Raw genomic sequence first — 16940 nt, 5'->3', positions numbered from 1 at the left:
TGCGAAAATAAAGTGGTAAGTTTTTACCTGCCTGTGCTTCTTGTGCCAAAGGTGCTTTGTTTTGTTCTCCTGTTCATCACGGAGGAACACTGATTATTCAGCGACAGCTAACCTGCAGACGGCTGCTTAACACACACGTCATTAGAAGTAGTGAAACCCTAAAGAGAGAAAGATGGTTGGTGTTTTGCTTCCACACCATCACTGTCTGTCCTTCCTTTCTTTTTTTAAAAATGGAGGGAACAGTAGGCGTCTTCTGTAAGTTGGCTCACCAGTAGTGCACAGCAACAGGTGGGGGAGGGGCAATGCATTGCCGCTCTTGGGCTGCATAAAGCTAGAGAAAACAATTGTCACTCTTTTTTTCTTCTTCTCTGGTTTATCGAAGATAATTTTTTGAAACCATAAGTTTAAAATGTGGGTTTATCTCGATAGGCCTAGTTGACCTATTATTCTTTTAAAAACAGCCATAGTTGGTGCTTCTTAACACTAAATTTGCATATTTTTTAAAAGTGAGTGCTTCATATTGTTCTAAACAGACAGAAATAATTTTGGAGCATGTTGGTTTCCACCTTAAGACATGAAAGGGATCCAGAAGTACCATTTTCCTGCAGATGATGATGTTGATGACGATGAACAGAGTGTGCTGGTAATGTTCCAGTCATGCAGGCAGCCTGCCTTACCTTCCTCCTCGCTCGAACCCCTCTCCACAGCTGCATAGAGAGGAGGTGTGGTGTTGGCGCCTGGTGAGCCCGTTGTACTTTTGGTAAAAATCCCACTGATGAACTTGAGCATCTTGCGATCGCGAGGAGGTGGAGCCCGCTGGATCGTTCCTCCTTGGCTCTCCTTGGCCTTCCTCGGGTCTTCACAGTAAGAGTGCAGGTCGACATGGTCAAGGGTACAACTTGTTCCTTTCCTTGGAGGCCTGCAAATGTCAGGGGCGGGGGGCGCGGGCAAAGACACGGAAACCGCCTTGTACCTCTCCCCCTGAGGGCTCTCCCGGGCCATCACGCCTGAAAAGCCTCCGCTGATGGGGGCCCCAGGCCGGATGAGCATGCCTCTGCCGTCGCTGTCCGCCCAGGACGCCCTGTAAGGCCCCAGAGTCGTAGCTGCCACTAAGGGAGACTGGTCCCCAATGCGGTTGTCCCTTCGATCCAGAGTTTTAGCCGGGTGATACAGGCTTGTGTTGGTCTCTCTGAGCTCCCTGGAATAAGAGGAGTTCCCTGCTGCATGAGAACGCATCACAACCGGAGGAGGCTGGCTGATCTGCGACGGGACAGTGAAGGGGAGGCTGCAGCGTGAGCGGCTGTTCAAGTCCGCTCCGTTTTCACCCTTCAGGAACATTATGGGAGGCTCCCGGTAGAGCTCTGTCTTGGGGCGTAAGGCATCTGAGCGAGGTCCCTCCCTGCGCATGCTTCCCTCAGACATTGTCCCTCCATACACTTTGACCATTTGCCTTATGGGTGGGTGTGCAAAAGATGCATCTTTGCTCTTGCCAACTGGTACAACGTCTTTCTGGGGCGCATGCATCTCCCTCCTCTCAGGCGTCTCCCTGCTTTCATTCTTTCCGTGCACCTGTTCCACTTCCTCCTCCACCTGTGTCTTTTCTTTTTGCTCCACTTCCACATACAAAGATCCTTCTTTCTCAGGGACATCTCTCACAGCCCGCTTCTCGTTCTCCTCTGCCTCCACCTCCACCTCCTCCTCCTTCTTCCTCTTCCTAGGGCTCCCTTCCCCCTCTGGAAGGCCCTCCGTCTGGCTCCCTGCAGCATCCTCTGGCACGGCCTCAACCTTCACCAGAGTGAGGGAGATGAGGTAGGTGGTGCGTTTCTGCGTGCTGCCGGCTTGGCTCATTGAGACGGCAGACCTGAGCACGGTGGCACCTGCTCTCTGACCTCACAGCGTCTGCACACCTCAGTCATGGCAGGACTGAGGCAGAGGAAACACAAGAGGCGTGAGAGATCACACTGATACTGGGTCAACTTGACAAGAATGCTACTCTCATTCTGAAATCTGATTGAGAGTGTTGCGTATGAGTTGCATTGCTAATCGTTCTGAATATATTCAAGGTGCTGACCCAGTGCTTGAACAAGTCTACACTGTTTTCTTAAACGCCTTCATTAATCCTCTTCAGTACACACTGTTACTATGCTGTCTGTCACTGATTCATTCATATTCCTTCCTCTATAGAAATGATGTTCTATTTAAAAAAAAAAGCCAAAAAAAAAAAGCCTGAAAACATGCAATACCTTCAGTTGATTAAACATTTTAAATTATGTCAGGTGAAATAAAACCATTTTAGTACAAAATGTCTTGAATTTTCCTCTCATCATACCTTCATTTTCTCTTCCTGAAGATCCTTTCACATCTTCATGAAGCTTTGATCTTATGAAGAATTCATCCGGCCATCAGATAACCGTTCATATCAAATGGCATATTAAAGACGGCTGATAAAAATAGCTCCAGTAGATGAGCCTGATATGATAATAAAAAAAAAAACTGGTGAAAAAAGAGCAGAAAAAAAGGCGAAATGGTTCACTTGTCACGAAGCGTCTGGCAACAGGAGCCTCCGTTCGACAATGTCATCCATAAAATTATAAGCCTGACAGAAGGGTCACTGAGAGATGCTTGCAAACATCTGTTGTAATGTCTGCAGGAGGAGGGGGGGGGAAAAAGGAGATCAAGTGGGCTGATTCAGGGAGCCCGAGCAAGGCTTTCTTTTTTCGCCTGTATTCCTCCTCTGGAGAGCGGCTCCTCTTGGTCACTGCATCCTCTCCTCCGAGAGCCTCATCCAATTAGCAAGTCAATAAAATGTGTCTGTGAGGCAGAGGAAGCCCACTCGCTCACCAGAGCCAGTCCCTCCTCCTTCCTTCCCTCCTCCCTCCTCTTTTTCTTGCTGCCACCGAGCCTTGCAGCTCTCCGCCGCCTCGTCGTTATCCTGCTGCACAAACCGGGATGCAGCGCCGGCAATCAGGCTGGAGGTGAGGGGGGGCCCTTCGCTGTGAGGCGGCAGCAGCGATGGTGGTCCTTGCCCACGTTCATCTGATTTTTATCCCGCACCGTTACAACAAACGAGCCAGGAGGGAGAGAGACAGAGAGAGAGAGAGAGAGCGAGAAAAAAAAAGAACCGCCTCAGCTCCACTCCTGCCAGCCCATCTGCTGTCTCCAGCTCTGTCTCGCCGCTCTCTCTGTGAGCGAAGCTCCTGCTCTCTCCTCTCTGAAAGACAAAGTCATTTCTCCTCTGAATAATGAGGCATCTTTCACAAACCCAAGAAGGGTTGATGACAATAGGAATAAAAGTTTGTGAGAAAAGGAGCATGTCTGAGATAAAGCAGAAAAGATGTTTTAAGAGCATGAATCAGACTGAATTAATATGTGATGCACATGAATCACTTACACAGATGTGAGATAATAGTTTTATGAAATGAGTATTCATTCACATCCTTGGGAGTTTTCTTCAAATTTTGTCACGACAAATACACAAAATTTGATGTGATCAACTGGAATTTGACGTTTCAAACACAAACGAGTGAATTATTGTGAAGGGACGATTTGTATCCTGCAACGATTGTCTTCAAATGTCACCTATTGAATAAATGCATTTCATTTGCACAGCTGTTCTGTGGAGGTCTATGAAGTTTGTTAGAAAATAATAAACAGCATCATGAAGGCCAGAAAACCAGAGACCAGAGAAAACAGCAGGCAGGTCAGGGAGAATGTTGTTGAGTAGTTTAAAGCAAAGTTGGGTTATAAAACTATATCTGAAGCCTTACACTCTGCTTTATCTGTAAACAGAAACATCTGGCACAGCTGCAACCCTACATAAGCACGATTATCCACCTAAACTGGAAAGCCTGGCAGAAATACATATATTAAGTAAAAGTGTACTTTAAATGAAGAAAACATTTAAAAGATTTAAAAGTTACTGCAAACATCAACTGATTTGATGATATTAATGACATTTTTTTTCTACTTCTCTCTTTTAGCTGCAGTCTCCAAGCTGAGTTTCCATCTCAGAGAGCAACCTGCCCCTGTGACTCCTCCACTCAGCTCCTGTAGACTAGCAGCAGCATTTAGCAAACACTCGGTGGAACTGCACATCTGCTACTTCTCAGTCCTGAATACGGTGGTAAACAGCATGAAAAGCTGTTTACCAGCTGTAATAAAGTGCTGTAATGACATAATACTGCCCCTTTAACGTTTTTGTCCAAACTTGACTGGTATTTATAACTCTTAATAACTTTATCCACATTAACAAAATAAATCGGTTGCCCCGTAACATGATGCTGCCACCACTATGTTCCACTGTTATGCAGCGGTTTTGTGGAAAAAACATTGCATTTTTAATTACTGCCTATAATATTAAGTGTGGTTTATCACAACAAAGGCTTTTCAGAGATTTATGCTGGGTTTCAGGTTTTATTAGGAAAATGTGTCCGTCTTTCGGTCACACTCCTTAGACTACAAATGTTAAATAAAGTCTGGTCCCAGCTGCTGTTGAAGATCGAGCTACAGGCACAGCAGCGAGTTGTAATGCGTTTTTCTAATGGGTCAGCATTTGTAACTTCAGAGAATAATGTCAACTAAATTAAATCAGTAACTTGTATTTTGTTTTTGAATGTTCCCAATGTGTCATATTTAAAGCAGCCTGGGGTCTGTTTTCATGGAGTTTGCATGTTCTCCCTCCAAGTACAACAGTCTCCAAACATTTTTATCCACACAAATTTAAAATGAATTATTACATTTGGTTGCTGCTTGGAGACTAAAAGCTGTGAAAACTGACCACGGGCGTCAAACAGACTTTCTGCATTATCTTCCATGTTATCTATGGTGTGCTAAGAAAAAAACAACAGTCTGGCTCAGTTATTATGCATCGTTCACATTTATTCATCGTTAATAAAGCAAAACACAAACTGTATCTGACAGTAATTGAATCAGGTCGGATTTATTTGTGGTCCCAGTGCTGGTTGGTTTCAGGTGCGTTTTTCCCTGTGTAACCAAAATAAATGAAAATAAAATAAATGAAATTCACAAAAAAAAAGAGAAACACTTTTTCTTTTTGACATAATTACAGAGCCATGTCAGTACTTGTGAAATTGTGCGCGTTATCTTAACTGCTTTCTCATGATTTGAATACAGTGGTTGTCACTAACGTTTCTATAGCTATAGGTCCTCTCAGACTTGCATTGTTCTCGGTTCTGATGGAGAAGTATCGCAACACACTATAAAAATCAGGGTGGGCATTAGTTTTTAGACTAATGAGCAGCGCCGCAGATTAGACGACACCAGTCCCTGCGGACGTTCTGCATTTTAAAACACTGGTACTGTCAGCAATCGTAACATCTGTAATTGTGAAAAGTTCAGAAGCCAGTCATGTTATCATCTTCTCCTCCTGTTTCTCTGGCTTCTGATCCAGGAATGTCAGAGTAAAAATTCACAACACAGGCTGTACTAGAAGGGAAATGCATTGATGAAATCTGAAGCTTAAAGACACTGCTGCATTCTTCTGAGTGTTCTGTCTGATTTCAGCTTTTTTTCTCCTCCTCCTGGAAATATGGGTGTTCTAGAGCTTTGAGGGCAGATGTCCTTTTCAAAGGATCAAAGGTCAGCATTTGCTGTGAGGAGAAAAACAAAAAAGTGTTAGAATTGTAATATAATATCTCACTTTGTTGAACAAGACCTCAATATGTCTGACATGTCCTTGTAGACATTAAAAGTCAGCAAGGACATGCGCGGTCTCTGAGAGATTCTGGGTCAATTCAGAAAGCAATCTGCTAAAAGTGACAGGATCCTTTTAAGAAGCTAAAACTGGACAATTCACGATCCATGGAAAAATATGAGTCACACTCAGGAACTCTGCAAGCAGAGATCAGAAAACACTGGGTTTCCTATAGAAGAGTGAAGTCGCACACACAACTCCACATTCTGCTTGTAGGCTGGTTGCTGGGAGGGAAAAGGAAGTTGGGAAACTTTCAGGCTGCAGTTAAAATGCAAATGATTCTTAGAAATTTGGGGGAAAAAAAAAAAGCCCTGCATTGTATTTGGAGGGCAGTACCCATCGATGAAATATGAAGTGAAAGTTGCTGAGCAACATGACAATGTGCTGCCATCTGTATAGAAACCTCAACGCCGCCATCCCATAATGCATTTCATAAGGTAATTAATTAAAGTCCTAATGCCACAGATGGAGACACAAAAACCTCCCACATACTTATCCAGTATGATAACAGGTAGGATTAAATAAGTGGTAAGCCAATTATTCATTCATGTCTTCTGTTGCCCGACTGCTTACTTGTTTTCTTGCTTTTAAAAACCTGACTGAAATAAACTAATCAATTAAATACTATGAGGAATCATTACAATGCATTATTAATGGCTGGGAGAGCAGTAAAGTCAGAAATCTTACTATTTATTATAAACTGAATTTCACAATTAAGTGTCCGATATTTGCCATGATCCAGAGAAGTCTTCAAACGTAAACGATGCTGAATGAAGCACAAGTTCAAGTCCAGCAACCTTTTAATTACAGTTATTTTAAGAAGCCCTCCACTAGTCACACTCTTCATGAACTGAACTGTCTGTTATCTTGAGTTCAGCTCTGCATGCAGTACAAAAGCACGTCGATCTTAATTTTTAATAATGAGGCCTACCATCAACAGTTGAGCGCCCTGCTCATTTATCTCGGGAACAAAGTCGGTGATCGGACGCGTCTTGAGAGTGGGGAAGTTTTTCCTTTGCACTGTAACATTGGTCGGCCACTCCTCCTCCGACGGCAGGCCAATAACTCTGAAAGAGCACAGAAGTATTTAATATGCACTGCATACGTAAGCAGCTCGGCGAGGAGAAAGTGCGTGCCGCTCACTCGAAAATCTTTCCAAGCTGGTCCATCTCCGATTCTCCGCAGAACAAGGGCCTGAAAAACGGAAGCAGAAACCTTGTTACCAGAAACATGGACTGATTGCACTTTTTGCTCCTCTTTGAACAATTAGACCAGGATTTTCTTTCACAAGCCTCAAGCATTTGAATCAAAGATAAGTCAAATAAAACGGTGCACCAAGTATATTATGTAAGAAAACGTCCAGCCTTTTTAAAATACTCATAATAGTTTATAATTTTGGCATCAACATTGGCAATCACAACGCAATTAAGCTGCTGGCATTTAAATCTCTGGCCCATTTTTGTTCGTCAATATCACTTTGCACCACAAGATGGCGCTATTGTGCACTTCTAAAGTCATCTGGGAGATGTTTCTCTTCACATCACTTTTCTCAAAGAGTTTGCATCAACATGACATCAAAAATTAGGATTATGTAAACCCATCTGTGTTTTAACTGTCCAGATCACTATAAATGTGACGAGAAAGCATAAGATTCCTTATGCATTATTTACGAGCTCATCTGGAAGAGGAGTGGAACTGTGATGAAATGTCAATTTCTGCTGTTACACAACTAAGAGAGTCAAACTCGTTTTTTATGTCCACTTTAAATCCACAGACACACTGTTTTTGTGAAACAGCTTTTCTGAGTGTCCCGTTCACAGATAATCTATATTTGTCAGGCCCAGGCAGAAGATCAGATGTTATCTGTTATGTTGATTTTACGTGTGACGTAAATATTCCAGAATTTCTGCACGGACTCCAAAAGAAGAACTACATAATCGTGTGCATCTCTATTTCGGACTCAAGAAGTTCACTTTGATTCAAAATTATAAATTAAAAGCAGAACAAATCCCTGAATTGGAAAAAAAACAAAACTAGAATTCACTTTGCAAATAAAAATGAAACAAACAGAAAAATATTCACATCTTTTAGCCACTAGCAACTAACTTACTTGCGTCTAAACATCTCAGCAAAGATGCAGCCGGTGCTCCAAATATCAACAGGAGTGGCGTAAGACGACTGCAGCAGAACTTCTGGAGGCCGGTACCACAGAGTCACAACCTGAGAGACACAGAGTCCAGGAGCATCAAGGATAAATCTTTCCACACACTTACAATAATGAGTAACTAAGGACATAAATAAACAGGACATTTAAATTGTAATTCATGAACTTTCTTCAAAATGTACTGTAAACTTTTATTTTTATCTTCGGGGTACCTTTACTTTCCTAGAGTATAAATATCAACTTTCACCAAAAAATATATATACATATAGGTTTTAATATAAAACTGGAAAACATCAGCTGCTGAATTCCCACATGCTAAAATGTTGAGGGCAGCATTTAGTTGCAGCCTCACAGAGCTGCTGATTTGGCTGTTATTTCTCGTTTGTCACCCACTGAAAGAAACGTGATGAATCCCAACCACAGCATAACGTAACGCCTGCTGTGATTTATTACACTAATCAGTGCAAAATGCAAACATTCTTTTGTACCGTGTTCCTGGACTGAAATTGTGTGGATCAGATGAACAAAACAAACAAAAAAAAAGGAATGCAATACTCTGAGTGAAAACTGAGAAACTATTAAAGGTCCAATCTTGCAGCACTGCATTTTTTCCAGGTTGAGACCAAAACAAATTTGTGGGAACTGAGATCGTAAAACATCCACACAGCCTGAGTGTGTGAAAATGTGAACTTTTCTTACATTTAAGAAAATCATAATGGGAAACTTAATCCCCTTTCATAAGGTATCTGATAATTCATCAATAATTATTTAACAGTTTCTGTTAGTTTTCCACATTTCAACATCACATTTTATCAATAATTATGGCAGCTGTCATAATGTTCAACAGAATACTGTTGAACATTAAACTGGTAATATAATAAATAAATTCAATTGAAACCTCGTCAGCCTTGCAACAACTTTCAGTAACAATTTAAGACGTATTTATGATATTACTAAGAACTAGACTCTCGTCTGCAAGGATTTGATAAAACATGAAATATTAGATCATGAAGTAGTTCACACTACATATTTTATTAACTGTCATTTACTTAACTATATAATAACTCACTTCATAACTTAACATTTTAACTCAGTAACTTTCATCCTTTAACAAAGAACCTTAATCATAATGTTCACATGTTGCATAATGCAAAAATTAAAGAAATGAGCAAGACAATCTCTAAAAAAAAAGATTAAAGAAATGCTGCATGTGTCAGAGAGGACAAGCATGTAGTAGTTCTTACCACAGGAGTGAGAGCCATGTGGCAGCTGTAGATCTTGGCGAGGCCGAAGTCAGCCAGCTTCACCTGGCCCTGGCTGGTCACAAGGATATTCTCAGGTTTCAGGTCTCTGTGCATCACATGGTTAGAGTGAAGAAACGCCAGGCCGGACAGCAACTGCCTCATCAAGTCCTGCGAGAACAAGCACGGTTACTAAACTGAAGCCAAGTGGTGCCAACGCTTTTTAAACTATGTTAAAACTTTACTGATATTGTCAGTTCTCACTTGAATGCAGTCGGCAGATAATCCTGGAGCTGGAGCTTTCGCTAGGTACGTCTTCAGATCTTGGTCCACATGCTCAAACACTAAGGTGACTTTAGTTTCCTGGTCCGACCTCTGGGTGGCACAGACGTCCATGAGCCTGGTGTCAACAAAGAAAACATGTCTTCAGTGACGATATTGTACCGATTACACAGCAAAATAAAAACAAATCCTTTAACCAACGCTACCTGACGACGTTGGGGTGATCGAACTGCTCCATTCGTTTCAACAGAGCCACCTCTCTGACCGTGGAGACCGGGAGGCCATTTTGGTCCGTCTGTACACGCACGTTCTTCAGGGCCACAAACTTTCCGCTCTCCGTATCACGGGCCTTGTACACCGTCCCATAGGCGCCACCTCCAATTTCTGCCACCGGCTCATACTGCATGCCGGTGCAGTTGGCCATGTCCACGTTCAAACAGGCTGCAAAACAAAACATCATCAGCATAAAGACGTTACAGAGCACAACATCGACACTTCATGCAACTATAAAAAGATTATTTCATGCACATTTTACATTTGCTGAAGGTAGAAATTTCATTCCAATTGAGAAAGTTAACCAGAAAGTAATCTGAAGTGGAAATTATGATATTTTACAGGCTGCTGTCATGGAAGAAATTACTTTAACAAGAGTCTGGATAAGAAGAAATAAGAAATGTATGAAAACCTTGCAAGGCGAGAACAGAAATACGGAGTCAAAGGAGTCTGCCAGGTCTGCTCTGACCAACAGTGGATTCTGGCTTCCTTTATATGTGCTGGTCAGCAGATCACATGGTAGCAGGGTGCCACCCTCTCTGGGTGTTTCCCAACAGAGAGCGGAGAGACTTGATTGGATCATAGGTGTGAATCCTTGATTGTTATGCACCAAGGATTCTGTGGACCAATGGTCTTGCCATTTGTCTATTGTTAAGCAAAGGGGGTTGTTGCTTAATGCATGAAATAAGACTCAGTCCTGGGTGGGGAAGTAACACCTCTGGTCTCAAAGAAACCCCTGCGGTTAAATGACACTGTGGAAGCCTATAGGAGAGCAGCTTGACCAATCTCATGATAAGATCATGCAGAGACAGTCTAAAGCACAAGAGGGGTGAGGGGCACGTTCTAAAACTTTCCATTACAGTTGCTGAGGTTTTTAAGAAAGACAAAGATATACAGCATTATTGTTTCCATTGTTAATAGTAGTTCAATCTCAGGTCAGAGCTCATTCTTCTGAGGTGAAATAAATCAAAACAGATTAATTTTCATGTATAAAGTGTTAACAGTAGGGTCCAAAGGAAGCAATGACAAGACACAAAATTGTTTCTTGTCAGAATAAAGCTAATCTTACAAAGGACTATCCATCTGCGATGACTTTGTCTGATAAAATAAGATGAAATTATAAGCCTGAATTATGAAGGCAAGTCTTTTAGGCTTGATGTGCTGAATGTTTAAGAGTCTTACAGTGAGAAAGGGAACAGTTCTTCTAGCTTGTCAATCAAGATGATAAAACCCTTTTACATTAAACTTCAACAAAGCTGGAGAAAACTCCACATTTTGTGGCAACGAGAAAAAGTTTTCCTACCACAAAAACAACAACAACTCAGTTTAATTCATGCTTCTAGAAGTGCAGACGACTTCCTGAAGTTTAAACAGAGAATTGTAAGCATGGAAGAAAGTGGATTTAAGTTCAAATGCTGCCTGGCTAATGGTGCCAGATAAGCTGGTAGGAGTATCTCACAAATCACTGATTAACTGGGATTTTATGCAAATAAATCCAGTGAGTGGCAATCATGTGGACAAAATGTCCTGTTAATGTCCGAGGTCACAAGACAATGGGTTGACTTGTTTTAAATGCCAAAAAGGCAGCACTAGTTCAAATGAATCACTCATCACATGGCAGATATGGCAGAAACAATGGTTGCCACTCAAGAAGGCTACAGTCTTACAAAAACTGGATGGTAAAAGATAGAAAAATTGTTGCCTTGTTCTATGATTCTTTCCGATGTTTGGGTCAGAATCATTGATCGAGCACGGTGGTGGTAGTATAATGGCACGGGTACATAGGTCCTTAGTGCTAATAGATTAATCTCACTCAGAGCCACTAGTGTTACCTGATGTTAAAAAAAAAAAGACTTTTTGATGAATATTTATTATAGCAAACTGAATGTAATTTTTGAAGAATCACCATTTTATTTTTAGGTTTTTTAAAATAATAATAATTTTAAAAAAAATGCATGCAATTTTCACTGGTTATTTTAATGTCGCCTTGTTGTGGACATTCAGTGCAATTATTCCAATAAAACAAAATGCTGAAACCTGCAGTTGAAACAGAAAACAGAAGTTTGTTCTTTACCACTTTCAATCAAAGTTACGATGAACTTTTGTGAAAAGTCCAAAGAGATCTGCAGAGTAACCCGATCTCAAACACAACACCTTAAAATGCGTTTGCTTCACATCGTAAACATGAAGCACACACATCTGTGGGAATGCCTCCCCACTCCTTTCGAGTCAAACCAGTTTGGTGGACTTGTTGACTCAACCTATCTTCACCCATTCATGTCCCATCCACCTACTCCACACCAGCAGGAGAGGAGTCGTTTACACACCAGTCCCAGTGAGCGATCGTACTGAAGGAAGCGAACACACACCTTTGTACACGTGAGACACAAGGCTAATGTCTCTGCAGGTCTTGCTGCTACGGCCTGTTTTGCTCACCTAATCACTAGCAGCTGTCATGCTGCTGAGTTAAAGAGTCACTGATAAAGGCTGATCCACCCTTCCTCTTTGGTAACTAGTTACTCTGAACCTGATGTGGGATCTTATCTTTTAACTGACTGCTGATCTTCTTTGAAGACAAAACCAATGTGTCATTGTGGGGGAAAAAAACAGACATTAAGAGAGCTTAGTGCAATGTTTGCAGACTTTCTAGAGTTTTTTTTTTCTTGTTTCAATGCCTCATTCTAATTGATTTCATTCTGTGTCTCCTGTGCACTGTGGTGCATTGTTCACGTTTCAGGACACAGAACTGTGCGAGCATGTTGCGCTACTGTACTCATTACATCTATTTTACTTCCAAGAGGTTGCATTATCAATGTAAATAGTCCAATACTTCAAAAAACATTAAATATTTCATCAGACTTTGTAGTTCTTTATACAATAACCCCAGATTTGTGCAGACTGGCTCAATATTTGTTTTAAAATATAAATGTAAAATGTAACATTATTAGATTTTTCTTTTTTTGCTGCCAAACTGGTGGCATCACCGTTCCGGTCTGATTCAGTTTTCACATCACGCCGTTGCTTTTTTTAAAGCAGTTATGAAGCAGTTTGGCATAACGTTGAACTGCTGCAGCGCAAGAAGTGGAGCAACCAAAGCTTTTCCTCTGCCTACGTCTCCCAGAATGCTGTGTGGTTCTGGATAGGAGTTCAATGTTCTAAATGTTGAATATCCAATTAGATTTATTATCTACTGATATGCATCTCTTGTCTATTGCGATATATATTATTGATTTATTGTTCAGCTCGACATTCATCATGAATTTATGGCGGATTTTTTTTTTTGTCATTTGCTTGATGTATCAGCGAGAAAAACCCCCAAAAAACATCAAAACTAGCAGGAAAAGACGCAAAGAACAGGAAGTAAGTAGAGACAAGGAAGGATAGAAAAAATGGAAGGGGTGTAGGACGTACAGAAGAAAAGAATAACAAAGACTGATACAAAGACTGAAAGGACCAAACATCGAGAAGAATGGAAGGACGGGAAGAAGGAAAGGAAGAGAGGCAAAATGCACAGAAAGAAGGGATGTCAGGGTCAAGAGAGACTGGACACAATAAAAGAATGAAGAAAGGAAGAGGACTTGAAGAAGGAAGGATAGAGGCATAATATCAGGAAGGTATGCAGGACAGAAGACAGGAAGGAAAGACATAAGGGACTTAAAGAATGGACACAAGGAAAACATGAAGGAAACAGGGAAGAAAACACTGAAATAAAATAGTCTGCTTTTTCAGACTGCATAAGAGCCGGGTCCTGGTTCCTGGAAAGTGACAACATATTGTGCAAAAAAATAGGAAAGTGGGTAAAAGATTAATGCCTTATAACAACTAAAAGTACCAGAAATTTCTGATATGCCCCAAATAAGTCGTAGTTAAGAGAGAAAAAGGTCATAAACTGGTCTGACAATAAATGAAAAGAAACAAAGTTCTATAAAAACCCAAATTAAAGATTTTCATTAGGCCTCGAGAACCATCGACTGATCTCACTGTAGCCCAGACAAACCAAACAGACAGAACAACAGATCCGAACGGCAACAATGAACTGGCTTCATGCTTGCATCATTTCGGAAGAAAAGACACAAATTGATCCAGCACCATTTCAGCAAATGTTTCAAGACCTCAAGAACTTGGCAACTCCACTGTTTATTACGCAGATTCGCACACGAGAGATAACATCTGGAAACCACAGTGAACACTATTGGCTGCAGGGGCAGAGAAGCTTCATTAAAACACCACATTTCTTCCTCTTGCGCAAAGAAAGTTGTGCGAGACTGTTTTCATGTCTGCAAGATTATGAAAACAGAACAAAACTCCCATACGCCGCTACGGCCAAAATTAATCACAGGCAGATTTAGGTTTAACATCGCATCTTAAGTTTACCATCAGGTTTTTCTGATGGATGTGAACCCAGACAGAGTCTTGTTTTGAATCAGATGGAGTAATTTAGAACTGAAAACATTTTTAACAATCAGAATGTTTTTAATTGTAAGCAATTCTTCTCAATGACTTTGTTTCCAAGAGAAAGTCAAAAACCTCTCTTGGAATCTTTGGATGAAAAGTCATTTGGATGAATCATTAAAGTAATAATTAATCCAGATGACTCTATACCAGAGAAACTGAAAGACAAGTCAGTGGTTAAGTATGAATGCATGAAGACTGGAATGCGAGTTGGTCAGGACAAGCTGACCATGTGTGGGAACAAAATGGAGGCGCGGATTGGAGAAGTGGGAATCGACTCAGTGACTGCAAAACTACCAAACATGATAAGCTTTTGCAAACAGCATGGTGGTTCTGGTTGCATTTACTCTGTTTACTATGCATATGGCCACACATCTCAACTGACTCTTTATTATAAAATACACTTTTAAAGATTTGTCTTACTAGAGTAGATGTCAATCTATTTGCTTATTTTGGACATGTTTTGCCAGTCCAAAAAATACACAAAAGTGATTAAAAACAAAAATGTTTATTTCAACAGTTTTATTATCTGCTCTTTATGACTGAAGAAAATATTCGGGAAGAAATATTCCTAGTTTGGACAGATGAAGGCAGTTTATGCTGAGCTCTATTAGTCTGATTTAATGAGTTTTCACACTGAATCTTAACATAAATCTTTGGAGCATTAGCACTTTGATTAGTGTTTTTTATTTTTTAATAAAAAGAGTTATGGTCTGTTACTATTTGAATTTGAAGTAAGGCATTAAAACATCTGAATGGTAAAATTCATGTTTATTGAAATCTGTTAGATACTGAGTGTTATTAGCACAAAAGAACATTTATCATCTCAAACTCAAATGAACTTAATTGGTTGAAAAAGACCATTGAGGAGGAAAAGTGTGATTCCAGTGGGTTTCCTGAGGCCAACAAGCTAAACGCCAGGCAGCAGGACGAGGTGGGCTTCTGCATTTATCTGTGGAAAGGTCAGCTTGATGCTCGTTCTGCCTGCTGGGCCGGACGGTTCATCCGGCTGGCTGAGATTTTAATCATCCCAACAGACAAAAGGTGTCTGTCGTGACCCGGTTTCCTAAGGTTTACTGCAGCGTCCTAATTTCTTTGTGCAAAACATTAATGCAGGCCATCGACACGGAGCCATTCTGAACCAGATCTGGTTCATTCGTCCCATTTCTGTTTCGTATCGGTGTCGTTGAGGTGTGTAGGAAATGTTTGGAGCTTGGCCCGGGGTGGTAACTGCTGACAAGTCCTGAAGACACAAGCTTCTTGACCTTAGAGGAAAAATGTTGGGGATGAGAGTGAAGTTAAACATTCAGCTCCCCTGCAAGCTGCAGGCACAAATTAAATACTGTTTGAGTCAAAGACTGCTAGTGAAAAACTCATTTTGTTTGGTCCAAACACTAAAACCATTCAGCTGATTCGGAATACAGTCAATGGAAATACAGTGTCATGTAAATCCTTAGCAAATATTTTAAAAATCTGACTGTTGATTCATTTTACTTTCTATGTTTGCTTTTTCTTTTCTTTAAGCAAATAATGTGCAATGTAAGGCACAAAGAGGACAAACGCAGGTTTAAATAAGTTTATGCTTTTGCCTGCATGGTTCATCTCACGGTATTTGAATTGTGAATGCAAACATAAATAAATCCTCAATATTTTGTCTGAGGGCTTCTCCAGGCAAGAGCTGCAAATCAGACCAAACTGTCTGTTTTCCAGACGACTTTCAGTCATTTCCCTTTCCTGGTGGGGCTGCAGTTTTCCTGTCCTGACCTCCCATCAAGAGCACATCTCCAGGTTTCCTGTTGCTGACTTCAGATCTGATCGGAAACAACATCTGGACGTTTCCACCAAACCTGAGCGTGAATCGATCAGCGCAGGGCAGGTCAGCCAGCTGAATGCATTGATCATCTGATAAACGGAAGCGGCTTCGCTGCGCTTCCTGGCTGAGGAGAGGAGGAGAGGCAGGCCGGTGACACGCTGGGGCCAGTGGGCGGAGGCAGCGTGGGCTCCGCGGGGCCAGCGCCGACACGTGGTGCTGCTCCATGGCGCTCCTTTGTTAATTAAACTGGAGAAAAGTGAGGCAACAGCAGGCCACGCACGCCGGAGCGGCCACGGCCCGGGAACATGCGGCCTGACGTGGCGGAGCGGAAACCCCGAGAGGGACCAGCTGCGCCCGGAGGCGCAGGAGACGCAGCGCCGAGTGAAACTTTTATTCCCCCCCGCAGAATAAACAAGCCCCGCTCGCACGGACACACACAATCAGCCAGACGCAGCCACTCACCTCGCCCCGGCTCTCCTCTCCTCTGCTCTGCTTCAGCTCGGGCAGCGGGACATGCTCGCTGCTCTGCCACGTATGAATCCGGAACAGAACCGAGGCGGCGCTGGGCAGGTCGCGACCCGGTTCGCTCCGCTGATCGGGGGCCAATCAGCCGATATGTCTCCAGCCCCTCCGCCGATGAGCTCTCGTTTTTTCCGCTGCTCTTCGTCTTGCTTCTGGCAACTCGGTGACGGAGGCGGAGCCAAACAAACGAAGGAAAGAAAGTTTCAAATTGAGCCTCGAAGCGCCTCGTGAAGGGAGGCTGTGCTTTTTAAACGGAGCCTTCTTCACCTGGAAGAAAAAAACAAAACAAACTATAAGCAGGTCGAAGGTCAGCATTCTGACTGCCAGAGTTTGAAGGTTATAAGTTTGATTTCCAAATCAATAACAGGATTCAAAGTCTCAGTCTGGAGTAGTCAATATTTTGATTTTGAATTCCCTGATTCTGACATTCAGTCATACAAAAGACGATTATAATTATAATTTAAATGTACAAAGTCATAA

At 41.8% G+C, this 16940-nt stretch overlaps 2 protein-coding genes across 4 annotated transcripts in view; both read right to left on the bottom strand.

The window, feature by feature from the left end:
- The window catches only part of LOC129358299 (arf-GAP with GTPase, ANK repeat and PH domain-containing protein 2-like), a 26242-nt gene extending 23178 nt beyond the window's left edge, over positions 1-3064 (bottom strand). For both annotated transcript variants that reach the window (XM_055027237.1, XM_055027238.1), the window contains exons 1-2: positions 2330-3064; positions 678-1923 (exon numbers count right to left, since the gene is read on the bottom strand). In XM_055027237.1, coding sequence (XP_054883212.1) covers positions 678-1848 — 1171 coding nt within the window. In that variant the 5' untranslated portion in view covers positions 1849-1923; positions 2330-3064. The remainder of the gene's footprint in view (positions 1-677; positions 1924-2329) is intronic.
- Positions 3065-4853: 1789 nt separating this feature from the next.
- On the bottom strand, positions 4854-16677 carry cdk4 (cyclin-dependent kinase 4). Of its 2 annotated transcripts, none has more exons than XM_055027247.1 (8): positions 16401-16677; positions 9607-9841; positions 9383-9518; positions 9122-9289; positions 7824-7933; positions 6857-6907; positions 6645-6780; positions 4854-5609 (listed from the first exon to the last, which is right to left on the bottom strand). In XM_055027247.1, the coding sequence occupies exons 2-8, from the start codon at positions 9822-9824 to the stop codon at positions 5520-5522; spliced, it is 909 nt and encodes a 302-aa protein (XP_054883222.1). In that variant the 5' UTR covers positions 9825-9841; positions 16401-16677; the 3' UTR covers positions 4854-5519. The 2 variants fall into 2 exon arrangements, with proteins under 2 accessions (XP_054883222.1, XP_054883221.1); XM_055027246.1 differs by lacking the exon at positions 16401-16677 and adding an exon at positions 10086-10262.
- Positions 16678-16940: the final 263 nt, after the last annotated feature.

Source organism: Poeciliopsis prolifica, unplaced genomic scaffold, assembly GCF_027474105.1.
Source record: "Poeciliopsis prolifica strain line A6 unplaced genomic scaffold, Auburn_PproV2 SCAFFOLD003, whole genome shotgun sequence".
In the NCBI taxonomy this organism is placed as follows: Eukaryota; Metazoa; Chordata; class Actinopteri; order Cyprinodontiformes; family Poeciliidae; genus Poeciliopsis; species Poeciliopsis prolifica.
The sequence above is the reverse complement of the archived record's forward strand: the minus strand, read 5'-3'. Positions and strand labels throughout refer to the sequence as shown.

Coding starts and splice junctions, on each gene's coding strand:
- cdk4 (XM_055027247.1), bottom strand. CDS start 9,824: ATGGCCAACTGCACCGGCATGCAGTATGAGCCGGTGGCAGAAATTGGA. Junction 6,908..7,823: donor GCTGAGATGTTTAGACGCAA/GTAAGTTAGTTG, acceptor TCCGTTTTTCAG/GCCCTTGTTCTGCGGAGAAT. Junction 6,781..6,856: donor CAGCTTGGAAAGATTTTCGA/GTGAGCGGCACG, acceptor GTGCTCTTTCAG/AGTTATTGGCCTGCCGTCGG.